This window comes from Erinaceus europaeus, chromosome 8 (genome assembly GCF_950295315.1).
Source record: "Erinaceus europaeus chromosome 8, mEriEur2.1, whole genome shotgun sequence".
NCBI classification, from domain to species: domain Eukaryota; kingdom Metazoa; phylum Chordata; class Mammalia; order Eulipotyphla; family Erinaceidae; genus Erinaceus; species Erinaceus europaeus.
This window is the reverse complement of record NC_080169.1, coordinates 99,884,725-99,902,836: the sequence shown is the minus strand read 5'-3', so window position 1 is coordinate 99,902,836 and position 18,112 is coordinate 99,884,725. Positions and strand designations below refer to the sequence as shown.

At 47.9% G+C, this 18,112-nt stretch overlaps 1 protein-coding gene across 2 annotated transcripts in view; it reads right to left on the bottom strand.

Annotated features, from left to right (window-relative positions):
• The window catches only part of SMO (smoothened, frizzled class receptor), a 42,885-nt gene extending 25,036 nt beyond the window's left edge, over window positions 1-17,849 (bottom strand). For both annotated transcript variants that reach the window (XM_007524191.3, XM_060196542.1), the window contains exons 1-2: window positions 16,963-17,849; window positions 1,480-1,685 (exon numbers count right to left, since the gene is read on the bottom strand). In XM_007524191.3, coding sequence (XP_007524253.1) covers window positions 1,480-1,685; window positions 16,963-17,308 — 552 coding nt within the window. In that variant the 5' untranslated portion in view covers window positions 17,309-17,849. The remainder of the gene's footprint in view (window positions 1-1,479; window positions 1,686-16,962) is intronic.
• Window positions 17,850-18,112: the final 263 nt, after the last annotated feature.

Here is an 18,112-nt window from a genome sequence, read left to right as displayed (position 1 = left end):
AATTTTGCCCCTCTTATACTATGGTCTTGTCAATATTTCCATTTTATAAATAAATTAAAAATAAATAAATGAGATAAAATTGTTTTTTATTTTTTATTTGGGTAGAGACAGAGAGAAACAGAGATGGAAGGAGGAAATAAAGAGGGAGAAACAAAAGAGGGAGAAAGAGAGACTGCTTGTGAAGTGGTCTGCAGGTGGAGACCAGAGGCTTGAAATCAGGTCCTTGCCCATGGTAACACGCCTAGGTGTGCTACTACCCGGCCCCCACAAGTTATCTATTTTTTTGTCTCCAGGGTTATTGCTGGGATTCAGTGCCTGCACTACAAACCCACTACTCCTGGAGGCCATTTTTTCCATTTTTTAAAAAAACTTATTTATTTATTATTGGGTAGAGACAGAGAAATTGAGAGGAATGGGGAGGTAGAGGGACAGAGACACCTGAAGCCCCGCTTCACCACTCTTGAAGCTTACCCCCTGCAGGCGGGGGCCCAAGGGCTGGAACCTGAGTCCTTGCGCTCTGCATCATGTGCGCTCAACCAGGTGCGCCACTACCCAGTCCCTAGTTGTTTTTTTAACAAGAGAGAAATTGAGAAATGAAAGGAAGAGAGAGGAAGAGATAGACACCTGACCTGCAGACCTGCTTCACCACTTGAAGCTGAAGCAAGTACCCTGCAGGTGGTGAGCCAGGGGGGTCCAGCCGCGAGGGTCCTTGGGCTTTGTGCCATGTGAGCTTAACTTGGTTTGTCACTGCCTGACTCCCCACAAGCTATCTTTTTTTTCCCTTGTTTTTTCTAATGTTATTGTTGTTGTAGTTATTATTGTTGTTGTTATTGATGTTGTCGTTGTTAGGACAACAGAGAGAAATGGAGAGGGAGGGTAAAACAGAGAGGGGGAGAGAAAGACAGACACCTGCAGACCTGCTTCACCACCTGTGAGGCGACTCTCCTGCAGGTGGGGAGCCTGGGCTCTAACCGGGATCCTTAAGCTGGTTCTTGTGCTTTGCCCCACGTGCTCTAAACCCGCTGCACTACCGCCCAACTCCCCCCTTTTTTTTTTAAAGAAATTTTATTTTTTAAATTTTCCCCTTTTGTTGCCCTTGTTGTTTATTATCATTTGTTGTTATTATTGTTGTTGTTAGATATGACAGAGAGAAGTGGAGAGAGAAGACAGAAGGGGGAGAGAAAGACAGACACCTACAGATCTACTTCACTGCCTGTGAAGTGGACCCCCTGCAGGTGGGGAGCCTAGGGCTCGAACCAGGATCCTGATGCCTGTCCATGTGCTTTCCCCCATGTGCGCTTAACCCGCTGCGCCACTTACCGGCTCCTTTTAAAAAATTTTTTTTACAAGCTATCTTTTATAAACAGGTCATATCTGAGAGGTTGGCCTGGTTTTACGTGTGACTTATGGGCCCCATCCTTGCAGACCCAGGAGAGCAAGTCCTAGGCCATCCGCCCAGCCCGCGCCCGACACACTCACCGGACAGCCCTCGGGGAAAAGGTCGGGTGTGCAGCGCAGGAAGTCGGGCCAGCCGCGCTCCCTCTCCACGATGGCGCAGGGCCCGCGGGTGGCCTGGCACAGGGTGCGGCTGGGCAGCTCCACGCGGTCATCCTCGCACTTGGGCATGTACACCGCGCACAGCAGCGGCTGGATCACCGCCCAGCAGCGCGGCGCATTCCGCAGACCTGGGGCGTGACAGAAGGGGCGCTGTTAGGAAGACCCAGAGCCACTCTGACCCCAAGCTCAGCTGTACCCCCTGCTCCCAAGGGGTCTCTGGCACCCCAGGGGTCCTGGGAGCAGGGCACTTCTCTGTACTCTTGGACTCACTCTACAACCCCTTTGGGGACTGTTAAAATGTGTGAAGAGGCCATGCCTAAGACCCAGGTTCGAGCTCTGGCACCACAAGAGAAGTGCTGTGGTAACAGAGGAAGCCTAGCTGCTGTGATGTTTCCTTTTCAGCCTCTCTTTCTCTTTGAATAGAAAAAGGTGATCAGAAGGATGGAACTGTTCATGTGTGAAATCCCAGTTATACACACACACACACACACACACACACACACACACCTGACAAAATAGTTCACTTGGATAGTGTGCTGCTTTGCCATGTGCATGATCCGGGTTCGAGACTGGTCCCCACAATGAAGGAAGCTTTGGTATTGTGGTCTCTCTCTGCTTCTTTGTCTTTGTCTCTGTCTGAAAAATCATCCTGGAGCAGTGAAACTTCAATGATGACAAGAGAGACTCTAATTGGGTGGTGAGGGGGAAGTAGGACTGGGGTCTCAAGCCAGTTTCTCTTCCCTATTTATTCTTGAGGACCACCACTGGTGATGAATTAGACTGCACAACTGTCTGGGATCAGCTGCTTTTTCAGCCACTGTGTCTTCAAATCCATTATCTTGGTGAAGTTCCCTTTCTTTTTTTATTTTTTGCTACCAGGGTTATCTCTGGGCCAGCCTCTGGGCCTTCATAAGTTCACCATTCCCAGAAGTTTCTTATTTCATTTAGCTACAGGCTGCGCGAGATTGAGAAGGAGGGAGTGACCGTGAGAGGACACTACAACGCCACTCCACTGCTCATGAAGCTTTCCAGTGTAGTGGCTTTCATGTGGTGACAGGATTTGAACCAGGATTCTCATGCTGGCAACCTGTGTGCTCTCCTGGCCCCAAAGTTTCTTTTCTCCTTTTTTTCTCTTTCTTCCTCTTTCTTTTTTCATTCCTTCTTTCCTCCCCCCTCCCTTCCTTGTTGATTTTATTTTGCCACCAGGGTTATCATTGGGGGGGGGGGGGGAGTGCCTGCATGACTGACTCCATGGCTATTTTCTGAGAGGGAGGTAGAAATAGAGGAGAGGTGGTGGCCTGGCAGTGGCTCACCGGGTTAAGTACACACAGTATGAAGCTCAAGGACCTGTGCAAGGATCTGGGTTCAAGCCCCCATACCCCCACCTACAGCAGGGGGTGCGGCTCACAAGTGGTGAAGCAGGGCTGCAGGTGTCTTTCCCTCTCTATCTCCTCATCCTCTCTCAATTTCTCTCTCTGTCCTATCCAGTAAAAGAAAAGAAAAGAAAAAGAAAAAAATGGCTGCTAGGAGCAGTGGATTCCTAGTGTAGGCACTGAGCCCTAGCAATAACCCTGGAGGAGAAAAGGGGGGCACTGCAGTACTGCTGCACCACTCATGAAGCACCCCCCCACACACACTCCCACGTGGTGGCCTGAGGATTGAACCTGGGTCCTCTCGAATAGTAACACTGCTCTGCCAGGTGAGCCACCTATTACTGCCCTCTCTCCCCCCTATTCCTTGGAGAGGTCAATCACCTGATGCCTAGGCCACCTAAACTTGACTGCACAGAACCACAATCCTTATTCTGTCCCTTGGTGCAAACAGACACACTGTCCCAGGACCCCAGGACTGTCCCTATATACCCATCTGGAGTCTGAACTGGGGGGTGGGGGGCAAGAGGTCAGGCATGAATGCCCATTGGACAAGGCCATCCCCAAACTCCCTGAAGACGACCTGTACAAGCACCAGGCTGCATACATGACACTACATGCGGACGACTGCCCCAGGGAACAGACTGGGGCAGCTTCTGAGTCACATTCTCAAATCCTTAAGACCATTTGGGGGTAGGGGATACTGGGGACACACCCCAGCATTAGGAGTGTTCCCCCTTCCCAGTGTCCAGGACCCAGTCCCGCTTACCAAACGGAGGAGAGGTAGGAGCTTAAGAAGAGGTAGTCAGGTACTCCAGAGCCAGACAGGAAGCAGGAGATCAGATGGAGAAGAAAAAAAAGACTGTCCCGGGAAGAGGGAGGGAAGGCGTTAGTAGCAGGAGAGAAACGGGTATGGGAGTCCCAGACTGCTGCCACCCTGTTGCCCTCTGTGCAACCAATCCCACCCCCTTCACTCCCCCTACTTTAGAAACAGTTGTTTCCCAAGGCAAGAAACTGTGTTAGAGGTTCCAAAGAATCCGAGAGTGGGGAGCAGCAAGATAACTCACCTGGATAGTGCACCTGCTTAGTCATGTACATGACTGAGGTTCAAGCCCGGCCCCTACTGCACTGGAGCTGAGGAGGCTTCAGTGCTATGGTCTCTTCAACACATACTCTCTCACTTTTTTTAAAAATTCTTTTTAATATTGACTTATTTATTCCCTTTTGCTGCCTTTGTTGTTTTATTGTTGTAGTTATGACTGCTGTTGTTGTTGGATAGAGAAATGGAGAGAGGAGGGGAAGACAGAGAGGGGGAGAGAAAGATAGACACCTGCAGACCTGCTTCACTGCTTGTGAAGTGACTCCCCTGCAGGTGGGGAGCGGGGGGCTCGAATCCGGATTCTTACATAGGTCTTTGCGCTTTGCGCCACCTGCGCTTAACCCGCTGCGCTACCGCCCGACTCCCTTTTTAAAATTAAAAAAAAAATCGTTATTTATTCCCTTTTGTTGCCCTTGTTGGTTTATTGTTGTTGTTACTGATGTTGTCGTTGTTGGATAGGACCGAGAGAAATAGAGAGAGGAGGGGAAGACAGAGGGAGCAGAGAAAGATAGACACCTGCAGACCTGCTTCACCACCTGTGAAGGGACGTCCCTGCAGATGGGGAGCCAGGGGCTCGAACCAGTATCCTTACTCTGGTCCTTGTGCTTTGCACCACATGCGCTTAACCTGCTGCACTACTGCCCAACTCCCTTTAAAATTTTTTTTAATTATCTTTATTTATTGGATAGAGACAGCCAGAAATTGAGAGGGTAGAGGAGATAGAGAAGGAGAGAGAAAGAGACACACCTGCAGCCCTGCTTCACCACTTGCAAAGCTTTCCCCCTGCAAGTGGGGACTAGGGCTCGAACCCAGATCCTTGAGCACTGTAACATGTGTACTCAACCAGGTGCGCCTTCTCTCTCTCTCTCTCTCTCAAAAGATTCAAGAATTGAAAAACAGCTCACTTGTATGGTGTGCTGTTTTGCCATTGCATGACCCAGATTTGAACCCGGTCCCCACCACAGTGAAATGCTATGGCCTCTCTCCTTCTCTCTGTCTCTGTATAAAGAAATGGAAAATAAATAAATAAAATAAAATAACAATCTTGAGTAAGCCATCTCCTGGGCAATGACTTTTTTGGCTTTTTCCTCCAGGATTATTGCTAGGGCTCGGTGCCTGCACTTAATCCACTGCTCCTGGAGGATATTTTCCCCATTTGTTGCCCTTGTGCTTATTGTAGTTGTTATTGTTGTCGTAGCTGCTGTTGTTATTGGATAGGAAAGAGAAATCGAGAGAGGAGGGGAAGACAGCGAGGAAGAGAGAAAGATAGACACCTGCAGACCTGCTTCACCGCTTGGTAAGCAACCCCCTGCAGGTGGAGAGCTGAGGGCTGGAACTGGGATCCTTACACTGGCCCTTGTGCTTTGCTCCAAATGAGCTTAACCCGCTGCGCTACTGCCCAGCACCCCCGCCCCCAGCAATGACTTTTGAAACTTTAGAGCAGAGTCTTTTGAAGTATGACAAAACCCAGAAGCCATAAAAGAAAAAAGATCTAAAGAAGACATAAGATGGGAATCAGGCGCTAGTGCAGTGGGTTATGCGCTAAGTGGCGCAAAGCGCAAGGACCTGAGGAAGGATCCTGGTTCGAGCCCCCGGCTCCCCACCTGCAGGGGAGTCGCTTCACAGGCGGTGAAGCAGGTCTGCAGGTGTCTATCTTTCTCTCCCCCTCTCTGTTTTCCCCTCCTCTCTCCATTTCTCTCTGTCCTATCCAACAACGACAACATCACCAACAACAATAACTACAACAATAAAACAACAAGGGCAACAAAAAGGTAATAAATATTTTTTAAAAAGAAGACATAAGATAAATTCAGTGGGGCAACCAATAAAATATTGTTTATTATTTGTAAGGTATATTTTTAAATATTTTGATTTATTTAATTAATTTATTATTGAAAAGAGACAGAGAAATTGAGATGATGGGGAGATAGAGACAGAGACACCTGCAGCCCTGCTTCACTGCTCATGAAGCTTCTCCCCTACAGGTGGGGGGGGCAGGGCTGAACCTGGGTCCTTGCACACTGTGATGTATGTGCTTAACCAGATGCGCCACCGCCTGGCCCCTATCATTTGATTTTTTTATATTTTATTTATTAATGAGAAAGATAGGCGAGAGAGAAAGAACCTGACATCACTCTGGTACATGTGCTGCCGGGGATTGAACTCTTGAACTTAGGACCTCATGCTTGAGAGTCCAATGGTTTATCCACTACGCCATCCATCTCCTGACCACCATTATTTGACTTTTTAAAAAGAGTATGTGAAAATATATTTGAACGCTTTTCATAGTTAAAGAGTTAATTTCCCTACTTGAATAAAGTTCTCCACAGTCAGTAATAATGTTACTATTCTTGAGAAAAATAAGCAAAAAAGAGGCAGAAGGGATTACACAGAGAAAACCCCAAAGGCCTTTAAACACAGAGACACTTATCCTTACTTTTAATAAAACTGAAGTGGAATGAAAGGACAAGGCATAGTTTTGTTCTTGTCTTTATAATGATACTGACGGGGGTAGGCAGTGATAACATAATGGTTATGTAAATAGATTCTCATGCCTGAGACTCCAAAAACCCAAGTTCACTCCCATGTGTAACCGTAAGCAGAGCTGAGCAGTGCTCTGGTAAAAAAAAAAAAAAAAAAAGCAGGGCCAGGTGGTGGCACAGCTGGTTAAGCACATACATTACAGTGCACAAGGACCTAGGTTCAAGCCCCTGGTCCCCACCTGCAGAGGGAAAACTTCACAAGTGGTGAAGCAGTGCTGCAGGTGTCTCTCTGTCTCTCTCCCTCTCTAAAGGGGTCCATCCTTTTACTAAGCTGCCTACAGGGTGCATAGCTATAAAGATATGGTATTTAAGATGCTACAGTGGTGGCAAAAAGAGACAAGTATACCCAAAGATCAGCATAAAGCTCTCTGAAACAAAAATGTATTTGGACACTTGGGGCAGAATAGTAGAGAACAAATGTTACAATGTATGGTTGTTCATAGCACTTGTAGGCCACTGGTCTTTGGAGTAACAGTTATTCCCCCTGGCAAGGAGAGAGGAAGGCCTGGGGAGACAGCATAATGGTTATGCAAAAAGACTCTCATGCTTGAGGCTCCAAGGTCCCAGGTTCACCACCATAAACCACAGCTGAGCAGTGCTCTAGTCTCTCTTCCCTCTCTCTGTATCTCTCCTTAAAATAAATAAATAAATAAATAAATAAAATAAAAAGAGAGAGAGAAAAGAAGAAGGAAGAAGAAGTGGGGAGGAGAGGGAGAAGTGGCATACCCAGTAGAGTTGCCAAGCGGTGGCACACCTGGTTGAATCCACGTTCTATATTAATATTTATTTATTTCCCTTTTTTGTTGCCCTTGTGTTTTTATTGTTGTAGTTATTATTGTTGGATAAGACCGAGGGAAATGGAGAGAGGAGAGGAAGACAGAGAGGGAGAGAGAAAGACACTTGCAGACCTGCTTCACGGCTTGTAAAGCGACTCCCTTGCAGGGGCTCAAACCGGAATATTAAAAAAAACAAAACTGCAGCTCGGGGCCGGGTGGTAGTGCAGCGGGTTAAGCAAACATAAGGATCCCAGTTTGAGCCTCCGGTTCCCCACCTGCAGTGGGGGGACGCTTCACAAGTGGTGAAGCAGGTTTGCAGGTGTCTATCTTTCTCCCTCTCTGTCTTCCCCTACTTTCTCGATTTCCGTCTGCCCTATCCAACAACAATAGCAACAACAATAACAACAACAACGATAAACAACAAGGGCAACAAAAGGGAAAAAAATAGCCTCCAGAAGCAGTGGATTCGTAATGCAGGCACCAAGCCTCAGCAATAACCCTGGGGGCAAAAAAAAATAAAAATTAAAAATTAATTAAAAAGCTGCAGCTCAGGGTGAGGTCCAAGTTTGATTCCAGGTCCCAGGTGTCCTGTGTGTCAGGGTGATACTCTGGTACACTCTCTCTTCTCTCATATATATATTTTAATTCAAAAAACATGAAGTAAAGGGTTGGGGAAATAACATAATAGCTAAGCAAAGAGACACTTATGCCTGAGGCTCTGAGGTTCCATGTTCAACCCACAGCCCCATCAAAATCCAAAGCTAACTGTGCTCTGATAGAAAATAAAATTAAATTAAAAAATAACAAAGGCTGGGGAGATAGCATAATGTTTATGCAAAACGACTTTAGTACCTGAGGCTCTGATGTCACAGGTTCAATACTTAGCCCCACCATAAGCCAAAGCTGAGAAAAAAAATTTAAGTTAAAAAAGAAAAATGAATACTTGGGTGCCTGCATATTTTTCTCTATTTTTTTTTTTATACTTCCCCAAATGTTTCTAACCAGTTCTGATTCCTAGACCAATTTCTAAGGGCATTTTTCCTTTCTTCTTCTTCTAGCGTTTGCCCTTCTTCCGTAGCCAGTCAACAGCGTCAGGTTGAGCCTGATGTAAAGTTTCGAGACCTCCTTTGAATCTGGAGAGGTGGCAGTCGTTGACTATGTGGGTCATAGTCTGTCTGTAGCCGCAGGGGCAGTTCGGGTCATCTCTGGCATTTTTCCTGCTCTGTCCCTACAAATAAACCTGCCATCACCACCATCTTACTGAGAACGTTTTCCCAGAAAGAAAAAAAAAGAAAGTCCTCCCAGTTTCCCGCTCTTCCCCATTGGCTGTCACAGGCTGAACGACAGGGCCACACCCCCCCCCCCAGCAGTGCAGGCCACAAAGGCTACGTGCAGATTCTCAGGGGTCTAATTTCTTCCCCCACTCCCATTCCACTAAAGGCTCACAGTTATGCTGTCCCATTTAGCAACCCAGATATGGCTGCAGGTGGACACAGTCTGGCTACGTGAGACTAGAGGGCCTGGAATAGCTAGGTGAGCTGTTTCAAGGTGGAACGGGGAAAGTTTCTGAAGATGTCTAAGTCCGGAAAACTCAAAAGACTTGGGAAAACAGCTGGAGAGAAAGCACAGGGCTTGAACTGTCAAGGCCCTGGCTTCAATCCCCAGTTACAAATGTGCCAGAGTAATGCTCTGATTCTGTGTGTGTCTCATTACCAAATAAGCAAATCTTTTTAAAAGCTTTATATTTATTAGTGGGGCCATGGGGTGAGGGACACTCTGCCATATGTGATACTAGGGATCAAACCGGGGACTTTATGCTTGAATCCAATGATCTATCTACTGTGCCACCTTCTGGGTCACAACAAATCTGTTTATTTATTTATATTTTTATTATTTCTGTTGTTTTAATTTTTTTTAATTCTTTTTTTTTTTTTGCCTCGAGGGTTGTTGCTGGGGCTCCGTGCCTACACTACGAATCCACTGCTCCCATAACCATTTTATTTAACTTTTTGATAGGACAGAAATTGAGATGGAAGGGGGAAGATAGAGAGGGAATGAGAAAGATAAGACACCTGCAGACCCACTTCATCACTTGTGAAGTGACCGCCCCCAGCAGGTGGGGAGCTGGGGACCAGTATCCTTGAGCAGGTCTTTGCGCTTCGTACTATTTGCGCTTAACCTGGTGTCCCACCATCCAGCCCCTTGCTGTTTTAAATGTATTTATTTATTTATTTGTTATTGGATAAACACAGAGAAAAATTGAGAGGGATGGAGAAGACAGAGACACCTGCAACCCTGATCCACCACTCGTGAAGCTTTCCCCCTGCCGGTGGGGACCTGGGGCTTTGCACATTGTAGTGTGTGTACTTAACCAGGTGTACCATCACCTGGGCACTATTTATTATTACTTTTAACGATTTTAATTATTAGGAGTCAGGTGATGGCACACCTGGTTAAGTACACACATTACAATGTGCAAAGCCCCAGGTTCAAGCAATGAAGGAGTGCTACAGATCTCTTTCTCCTCCTTCCTCTCGATTTGTCTCTATCCAATATATAATAAAATAAAATATTTAGAAGGTTAGATATAGAGGAAGAGAAAACCAGAAAATCACTCTGGCACATGGGATGCCCGAGATAGAACTTGGAACCTCATGCTTACAAGTCCAATGCCCTACTCACTGCACTACATCTATATCCCTAGCCTCTAAAGAAGCAAATCTGCAAAGAAAATATACACACACACATATGAAAGAAAACATCTGAGTTATTTTTTAAAAATTATCTTACTTACACATATAAGAGTTTCACATGAGACCTGGTTGAGAAGTTAAAGCATAGTTCTGGCACATGCAGTGCTGAGGATTGAACTGGGAGCCCCAAGCATGCAAGTCCAAGCTCAACCAGTTGAGCCACCAAGACCTGACTTCTTCCTTTTATATATAATTTTTATTCTCTTTATTTATTAGATCGAGACAGCCAGAAATTGAGAGGGAAGGTGACAGAAAAGGAAAGTTACAGAGAGACAGACACCTGCAGCCTTGCTTAACCACTCGCCAAGCTTTCCCTCTATAGGTGGGGACCAGGGGTTTGAACCTGGTCCTTGCTTATTATAACATGTGCGCTCAACCAGGTGTGCCACCACCTGGCCCCAAGACCTGACTTCTGTATGGACTTAGATTCTAGCCCCTCCTTATCTGACTGCATGCTTCCCATACATACGATAAGGCCGCACACTATCCAAGTGAGCTATTTTGTCAGTCCCCAAAGAGATCTAAAATGAGATGACTAGACTCGGGTGGTAGCGCAGCAGGTTATGTGCAAGTGGCACAAAGAGCAAGGACCAGCTTAAGGATCCCGGTTCCGGCCCCTAGCTCCCTACCTGCAAGGGCGTTGCTTCACAGGCTGTGAAGCAGGTCTGCAGGTGTCTGTCTTTCCCCCTTTCAGTCTTCCCCTCATCTCTCCATCTCTCTGTCCCATCCAACAATAATGACATCTATAACAATAATAACTACAGCAATAAAAGCAACAAGGACAACAAAAGGGAATAAATAAATTTAAAAAACAATAAAATGAGATGATTACATCCCTCCCTTGCTTGGAAATCTTCAGTGCTTTCTTATTATCTCCTGGATGACATCCAAACTCTTTAATATAGGGTGTGAATCCTTTTGTTTTCTGAACCCCCAGGACTTACCTTTCTTTTTAAAAATCATATTATTTTTTGTTACCAGGGTTATCATTGGGACTTAGTGCCTGCATGACTGCATCATGTCCAGTGGTTTATTTATTTATTTATTTTTATAGAGGGTGACAGATAACTAGAGAGGGAGAGAGACACAGAGAAAAGGAAACTCAGCATACTTTCACTGCTTGTGAAGCCCCCCCCAACCCCCGCAGCTAGGGACAAGGGCTTGAACCCAAGTCTTGGTGCATGGTAATGTGTGTGTTCTGCCAAATGCATCACCATCTGGTTCCTAGCTTGGCATCTATTAAATAGTTAGCTTTTAAGAACACTTTATTTGGGGGCTAGGTGGTGGCGTACCTGGTTGAGCACATGTTACAGTGCTCAAAGACTCAGGTTTGAGCCCCCAGTCCCCACCTGCAGGGGGAAAGCTTTGCAAGTGGTGAAGCAGTGCTTCAGGTGTCTCTCTGTCTCTCCCTCTCTATCACCCCCTACCTGCCTTGATTTCTAGCTGTCTCTATTCAATAAATAAAGATAATTAAAAAATTTTATTTGTTCATTTATTTTAATGAGAGGGAGAGAGAGAATCTGCCAGAGCCCAGAGTACTGCTCAATTCTGGCTTACGGTGGTGCTGAGGATTAAACCTTGGACCTCAGAGTCTCACACACATAAGTGTTTTGTATAACCATTATGCTGTCTCCCTATACTCCCCCACCCCACTCCCATCATATCTTATAGTTCTTTAAAAGAAAAAGGTTTTGTGTGTGTGTGTGTGTGTGTGTGTGTGTGTGTGTGTAGGGAAGGTTGTTATTTTTTTAATGAGAGAGGAAGAGGAGAGGATTGAGAGAATGAGAGCATCATTCTGGTATATTTGGTGCTATGAATTGAACACAGGACCTCAGCCTTGAGAGTCCGACACTTCCAATCTTCCAGGTTACTTATCTCTTAAATTCTATCCCTCAGACACTTTGGTCCAGTTCCCCTGAAATGCTATAAAATAAAATGAAACAAAGGCATATATGTAGATAGACAGACACATATTTGAGAGAGAGAAAAATGTGGGGAGGGCAGAGCACTGCTCAGCTCTGACATAAGATGATGCCTCAGGCAGGCCAGCTGATGTTCTACTAGGCTGAGCTCTCTCCCCAGTTCTTTATTGAAATTATAATACTATTGGGGGGGACAGATAGCATAATGGTTATGCAAACAAACTGTAATGCCTGAGTCCCAGGTTCAATCCCCCAGACTACCATAAGCTAGAGTGCTCTGGTTAAAAAAAAAAAAAGTGAAATTCTAATACTCTTTAAAAGTGCCAGGCCAGTGGCCAGGGAAGTAGCACAATGAATAAAACATTGAGACTTGCAAGACCAAGGTTCTGAGTTTGAACTTCAGTGTTGCATGTGCCAAAGTGATGCTCTGGTTCTCTCTCACAAATAAATAAATCTCTAAAAAATAATTAACAGAATAAAAAAAAGATACCAACCCATCACAACTCAACATCATCCCCACCACAACAGCCCCCTTCCTTGACCCAGATAATTTCTATTCCCTGGGGCCTGGCTTAAAGGTTAGTTCCTCTGGGACCTTCCCTGGCCCCTTGAAGGCCTTCTGTATTCACTCCTTAGTCTAGTCCTTCACACTGTCTTGTCCAGGGAAGGCTGCAGCCTGCTGAGCTGTCTGTTTTGTGTGTCTGTATTTCCTCTTGGACATGCCCAGCACCTGCCCACACATAACTGAATGAAGACATGTGACAGCTGTGTCCTCGGCTCTGAGATTTCAAAGAGCAGAGGAACAAGCCTCTACTTCCAAAAGTTTACAGATGAAGGGGCCGGGATGTGATTCATCAGTACAGAAGAGCACTGGAACAGGTTAGGCTCCAGGTTCGATCCCTGGCACATGAAAAATGGTAGAGCAGTGCTCTAGTTTCTCTCTCTTTCTCCCTTAAAAGACAGTTTATAGTGTGGGGGCAGGGAATAGCTCACCTGCAGAGTACACACTTTATAATACTCACCAGCTTGGGCTCAACACCCCCATTAACCACTTGGGAGCACTACTCAAAATGAGAGCTTCATAAGTGGTGGAGCGGTGCTGTGGTGTCTCTCCTCTCTTACCTTCTGTCTCTTGTCCCCCCTTTCATTAGTGACTTAACAGAGTTTTACACAATTTTAAGAGTTCAGGGATATGGTTTTACACCCTTACATGGTGTATGTACATCACCTTGCACCAAAGTTCTGGGCTCCATAATTACTGTCATAGTTCTCACAAAGTGAAAGAGGCAGTTTGGCTATTTTTTTTTTCAATTTTATTGTGCAGATTCATTTGGTTTAGTCTTCTATATTATACATAGGAGCAAAACCATCAGGTATTTGTCCTTCACCTATTTACTTACTTCACTTTGCACAATCACCACCTCCAGCTTAAGTCAATAAATTAATCAATAAGTAATCCACCAGGAGTGGTGAGTGGTAGAATTGGAATTGAGCAGAGAAAAAGCCTGGTGGCATAAACAAAAATTTTACATTGGCCCAAGAGGTGGCACAGTAGATAGTGTTGGACTCTGAAGTACAAGATCCTGAGTTCAATTCCCAGCCTCCCATGTGCCAGTGATGCTCTACTTCTCTCCCTCTCCTCCTCTATCTTAAGCTTCACAAGCGGTGAAGCAGGTCTGTAGGTGTGTCTCTCTCCCTCTCAATTGTTCTCTGTACTATCAAATAATAAACAAACAATAAATTTAAAAACTTATTTAAAATCAGAAATAAAATCTCAGAGGGAAAGGGGTTTCTTTAATTATTTCATGAGAGACTAAGAGTCCAGAGTACTGTTCTGGCACATGTAGTGTGCCAAGGATCAAACCTGAAGCCTCATGCATGCAAGGCTGTGCTCCACTGGCTGAGCTGTCTCCCTACGAGCTCCAAGCACTTTTGTCTGCTTGGCAGGCGCTTTCTAAGAAGTCAAAGCAGGCTCCACTTGTTCTCCTCGATCTGATGGTAATGACAGTAAGCAGCATCCTTGGAGCTCCAGTAGCGCAACCGGTTAGCGCGCGGTACTTACACAGTACGGCAGCATCCTACATGAGTGAAATAAGCACATCCCACAAAGTGAATAAGGGAAGGAAACTCTCTCTGGTGTGAGCAGCTCAGAACTGGTTTATATCTGCAGAATCACATAGCTCTTATCAGAAAATAAATTATGGGGTTTTATTTTTATTTTATTTTTAAAATTTTGATCTTTATTATTTCTTACTGCATAGAAACAGAGAGAAATTAAGAAGGGGAGAGGGAGAGAGGCAGAGAGACACCTGCAGCTCTGCTTCACCACTTGTGAAGCTCTCCCTCTGCAGGTGAGGACCAGGGGCTTGAACCCGCGTCCTTGTGCACCAGGTGAACCACCAACTAGCTCCAATCATGGGTTTTTAAAAAGATTTTATTTACTTATTAGTGAGAGAGATAGGTGGAGAGAGAGAGAGAACCAGAGCATCACTCTGGTACATGCACTGTCAGATATTAAACTTGGAACCTCATTCTTGAGAGTCCAATGCTTTAGCCAGCCACTATGTCACCTCCTTCTTCATAAATTATAGATTAAAAAAAATCTATATTTATTTATTTTCCCTTTTGTTGTCCTTGTTTTTGTTGTTGTTGTTATTATTGTTGTTATTGATGTCGTTGTTGTTAGATAGGACAGAGAGAAATGGAGAGAGGAGGGGAAGACAGAGAGGGAGAAAGATAAACACCTGCAGACCTGCTTCACCGCCTGTGAGCGACTCCCGTGCAGGTGGGGAGCCGGGTTCGAACCAGGATCTTTAGCCTGCCCCTGCGCTTTGTGCCATGAGCGCTTAACCTGCTGCACTACCGCCCGACTCCCTATAGATTTTTAAATTTTTTTTCAAATATTTATTTATTTTCCCTTTTGTTGCCTTTGTTTTATTGTTGTAGTTATTGATGTCGTCATTGTTGGATAGGACAGAGAGAAATGGAGAGAAGAGGGGAAGACAGAGAGGGAGAAAGATAAACACCTGCAGACCTGCTTCACCGCCTGTGAAGTGACTCCCCTGCAGGTGGGGAGCCGGGGGCTGGAAGCTGGATCCTTATGTCGGGTCCATTGTGCTTGGCACCATCTGCGCTTAACCCACTGCGCTACCACCAGACCCCCCTAATTTTTTTTCTTAAAGTTACTGCTGATTACACAGTTCCTTAAGTGCTGACTTTATTTGGATTTTATTTTCCTTTTTTAGAGAGACAGGTAGAGAGGCAGAGAGAGTGAAAGAGACCACTGCACCGAATATTCCTTTCATGTGCTGGAGGCTGGGCTTGAATCTGGGTTGTGCACACGACAAAGCAGCGAACTATCCAAGTAACCTATCTCACCAGCCCCCTTAAGTGCTGACTTTAGGACCCCAAATACACAAAGGAAAAGAGAGTGGGCCAACGTGGGTACCAGCCTCCAAGTTCCTCCTCCAATGTCTATACCAAGCAGGGAATGGTGTGTCTTTCTCTCCCATCCCACAAGGACTCAAAACTCTTGAGGCCAATAAGAGGTAGCTTACATGCACTCAGGTACTCCCCCCAGCAGAAGCCTTACCTCCCCAACTGGGGAGACTTGAGAGGGGGCAGCCAGATATCTCATTTGGATAGTGGCGACTTTGGCAAGTGTGCAATCCAGGTTCAAGCCCAGTGCTCATCACATTACAGGGAGCTCTGGTGCTGTGGTCTCTCTCTCTCTCTCTCTGCATCTCTGTTTCTAATTAAAAATAAAAATAAACTGAGACGGGGCTGGGAAGACAGCATGGAAAGCAAAAGACTTTCATGCCTGAAGCTCTGAAGTCCCATGTTCAATTCCCAGCACCACCAAAAGCCAGGGCTGGGCAGTGCTCTGGTATCTATCTCTAATAAATAAGGAAAGAAAAAAGAAAAAGAGAAATGGAGGATACCCCAGGCCTGTCCAAAAAACGAGATTAGCATCCATGCTTCCTGACTTCTGGTTTTCTTTTCTTTATTCAAGAGTAAAGGCCAGTCTTCTGTTCCCCAACACCCTTCAGGATCTGTCCACAAAAGGTGTCGGGTGGAAACAATCATCTATCCATCAAGGGTCAGGGATGCAATCTTTGAGTTCAATCTGAGTTTTTCCAGATTCTGCCAGCATCCCGCCCACAGCAGAGCTCACCCTGGATATTAATGACCACTCCAATGCTGGTTGTTCCCAGGCTGTGCAAACCAAGATCCCCACGTGCAAAGAACACGAACGAACACGAACACACACGTTGCGACAACAGCCTCTTCCTTCACAACCTACACACACACACATACACAAATTGTGACAACAGCCTCTACCTTCACAACCTCGGGACCAGACTCCCCATTCTTCAGATGAGCAAACTGAAATCTCCGCACTTCCTGTCTCCCCAAACAAATTTCCGGAACTTTCTGGATACCTCTTAATAACTCATCACCAAGGCGGGGGCGGGGGACTGCTACTTCCCAGTTGTACTCAGCCCCACCACCACCAGCCTTCATCTCGCCTCATCCTCCCTTTCGTTCTCCAAGAGACGATCTCCCAGTCTCTCCCCGACACCCCTAGCTATAAACACCTCCTCTCCTGGAGGCCCCGAGGATGTCTCCCCCAGGGTGGCGCTTCTACAAGTGGAGCTTCTTGAAACAACAACAAAACAAAACAAAAGTTGCCCGCTCTCCAACCCTCCCCCCGCCTCTAGTGCTCCCCCTCGGAGCTCAGGTCCTTTGTGAACCCACTTCCTCACCCCCCACCCTGCACTCCGTGGGGATCACCCACCCACCCGCCTCAAAGTTGCGGCCCCCGCCTTCTGCAAAGTTCGGGCCGAAGCCTCTTCTTTGCAAGTGTCCTCGAAGCTCCCCCAAACACCCCAAAACACCCCCCCGAGCCCCAGGTTCCCCCAGATGGCTCCCTCGCGCTCACCGGACCAGAGCACGAGCTTGCCGTGCGCCTCCTCCTGGGAGTCCGAGTCCCCGGCCAGCAGCGTGGAGGTGGCGGCGTAGGGCAGCGCCGAGCCCAGACACACGTTGTAGCGCAGCGCCTCGCAGGGGGCGGCCCGGCCGCAATGGCTCAGCAGCGGTGGCGGGCCGGTCCCTGCCGCCGCGCTCCTCCGGCCGCTCCCGCCCGCGCCCCGAGGCCCAGGTCCGGTTGCATTGCCGCTCCAGGCCGCCCCCCGCCCGGGGTTCTCCAACAGCAGGAGCAGCAGCAGCAGCTGCAGCAGCCCCAGGAGCTGGTGCTCCATCCCCCGCGCCGGGCGGGCAGCGGCCATGGCCAAACCCGCCAACTCAGCAGAAGCCCCCGCGCCCCCGCCCCTTCCCCGGAGCTCCCCCAGCCCCGCGCGGCACCTCTGGGGCGGCGGAGGCGCCTCAGGCCACCAGTGCTCCCCGCGAGCCTGTGTCCGGGCCCCTCAGGACGCCCCGCGCGCCCCGGGCCCTGCGCGCCCAACTTCGCCAACTTTGGAACCCGGGCCCCATGTTGGGCGGCGGAGGCCCAGGGCCGGGGCGCGCAACTCCCTGCCCCCGAGTTGCCTTTAACCCCGGGGGCCCCCAGGGCCCCGGATAGCCAGTCCCATGCCCACTTCCACCATCAAATAAAAAAATAATAATAAGTTAGCTCTCCGCCCCGAAGAGGGGAGCCAGGCCCGGGCCGGGGTGCGGGGCTTGCTTCCCGGCTCCGCCCCAGCGGCCCAGCAGCCGCCTTGGCCCTGGAGCGCCGCAGCCCCCCACTTCTGCCCGCCGACTCCCCGGCTCCTTTGTTGCTGGAGTTCGCTCGGCTCTCTGGAATGCTCGGGCCGCGCGGAGCCAAGCCCGCCCGCCCCACACACACCCCCTCCCGCCGCTGGGGGAGGGACCGGCCGAAGGAGGGGAGCCGAGGGGAGGGGATGCCCGGGGGGGAGGAGCGCCGGCGGCCCAGGCTCCCGGTCGCTCTTGGAAGCCTGAGTTTGGGGGCGCCCTGCACGTCTCCCGCCTCCGCGCCGTGCGCCGGAGCAAAAGGTGGGTGCAAACAGCGACCTGGCGTTTCGGGGGGACCCAGGGGCGCGTCTGAGAACTGCGCTGAGGATCGTGGCTCTGCA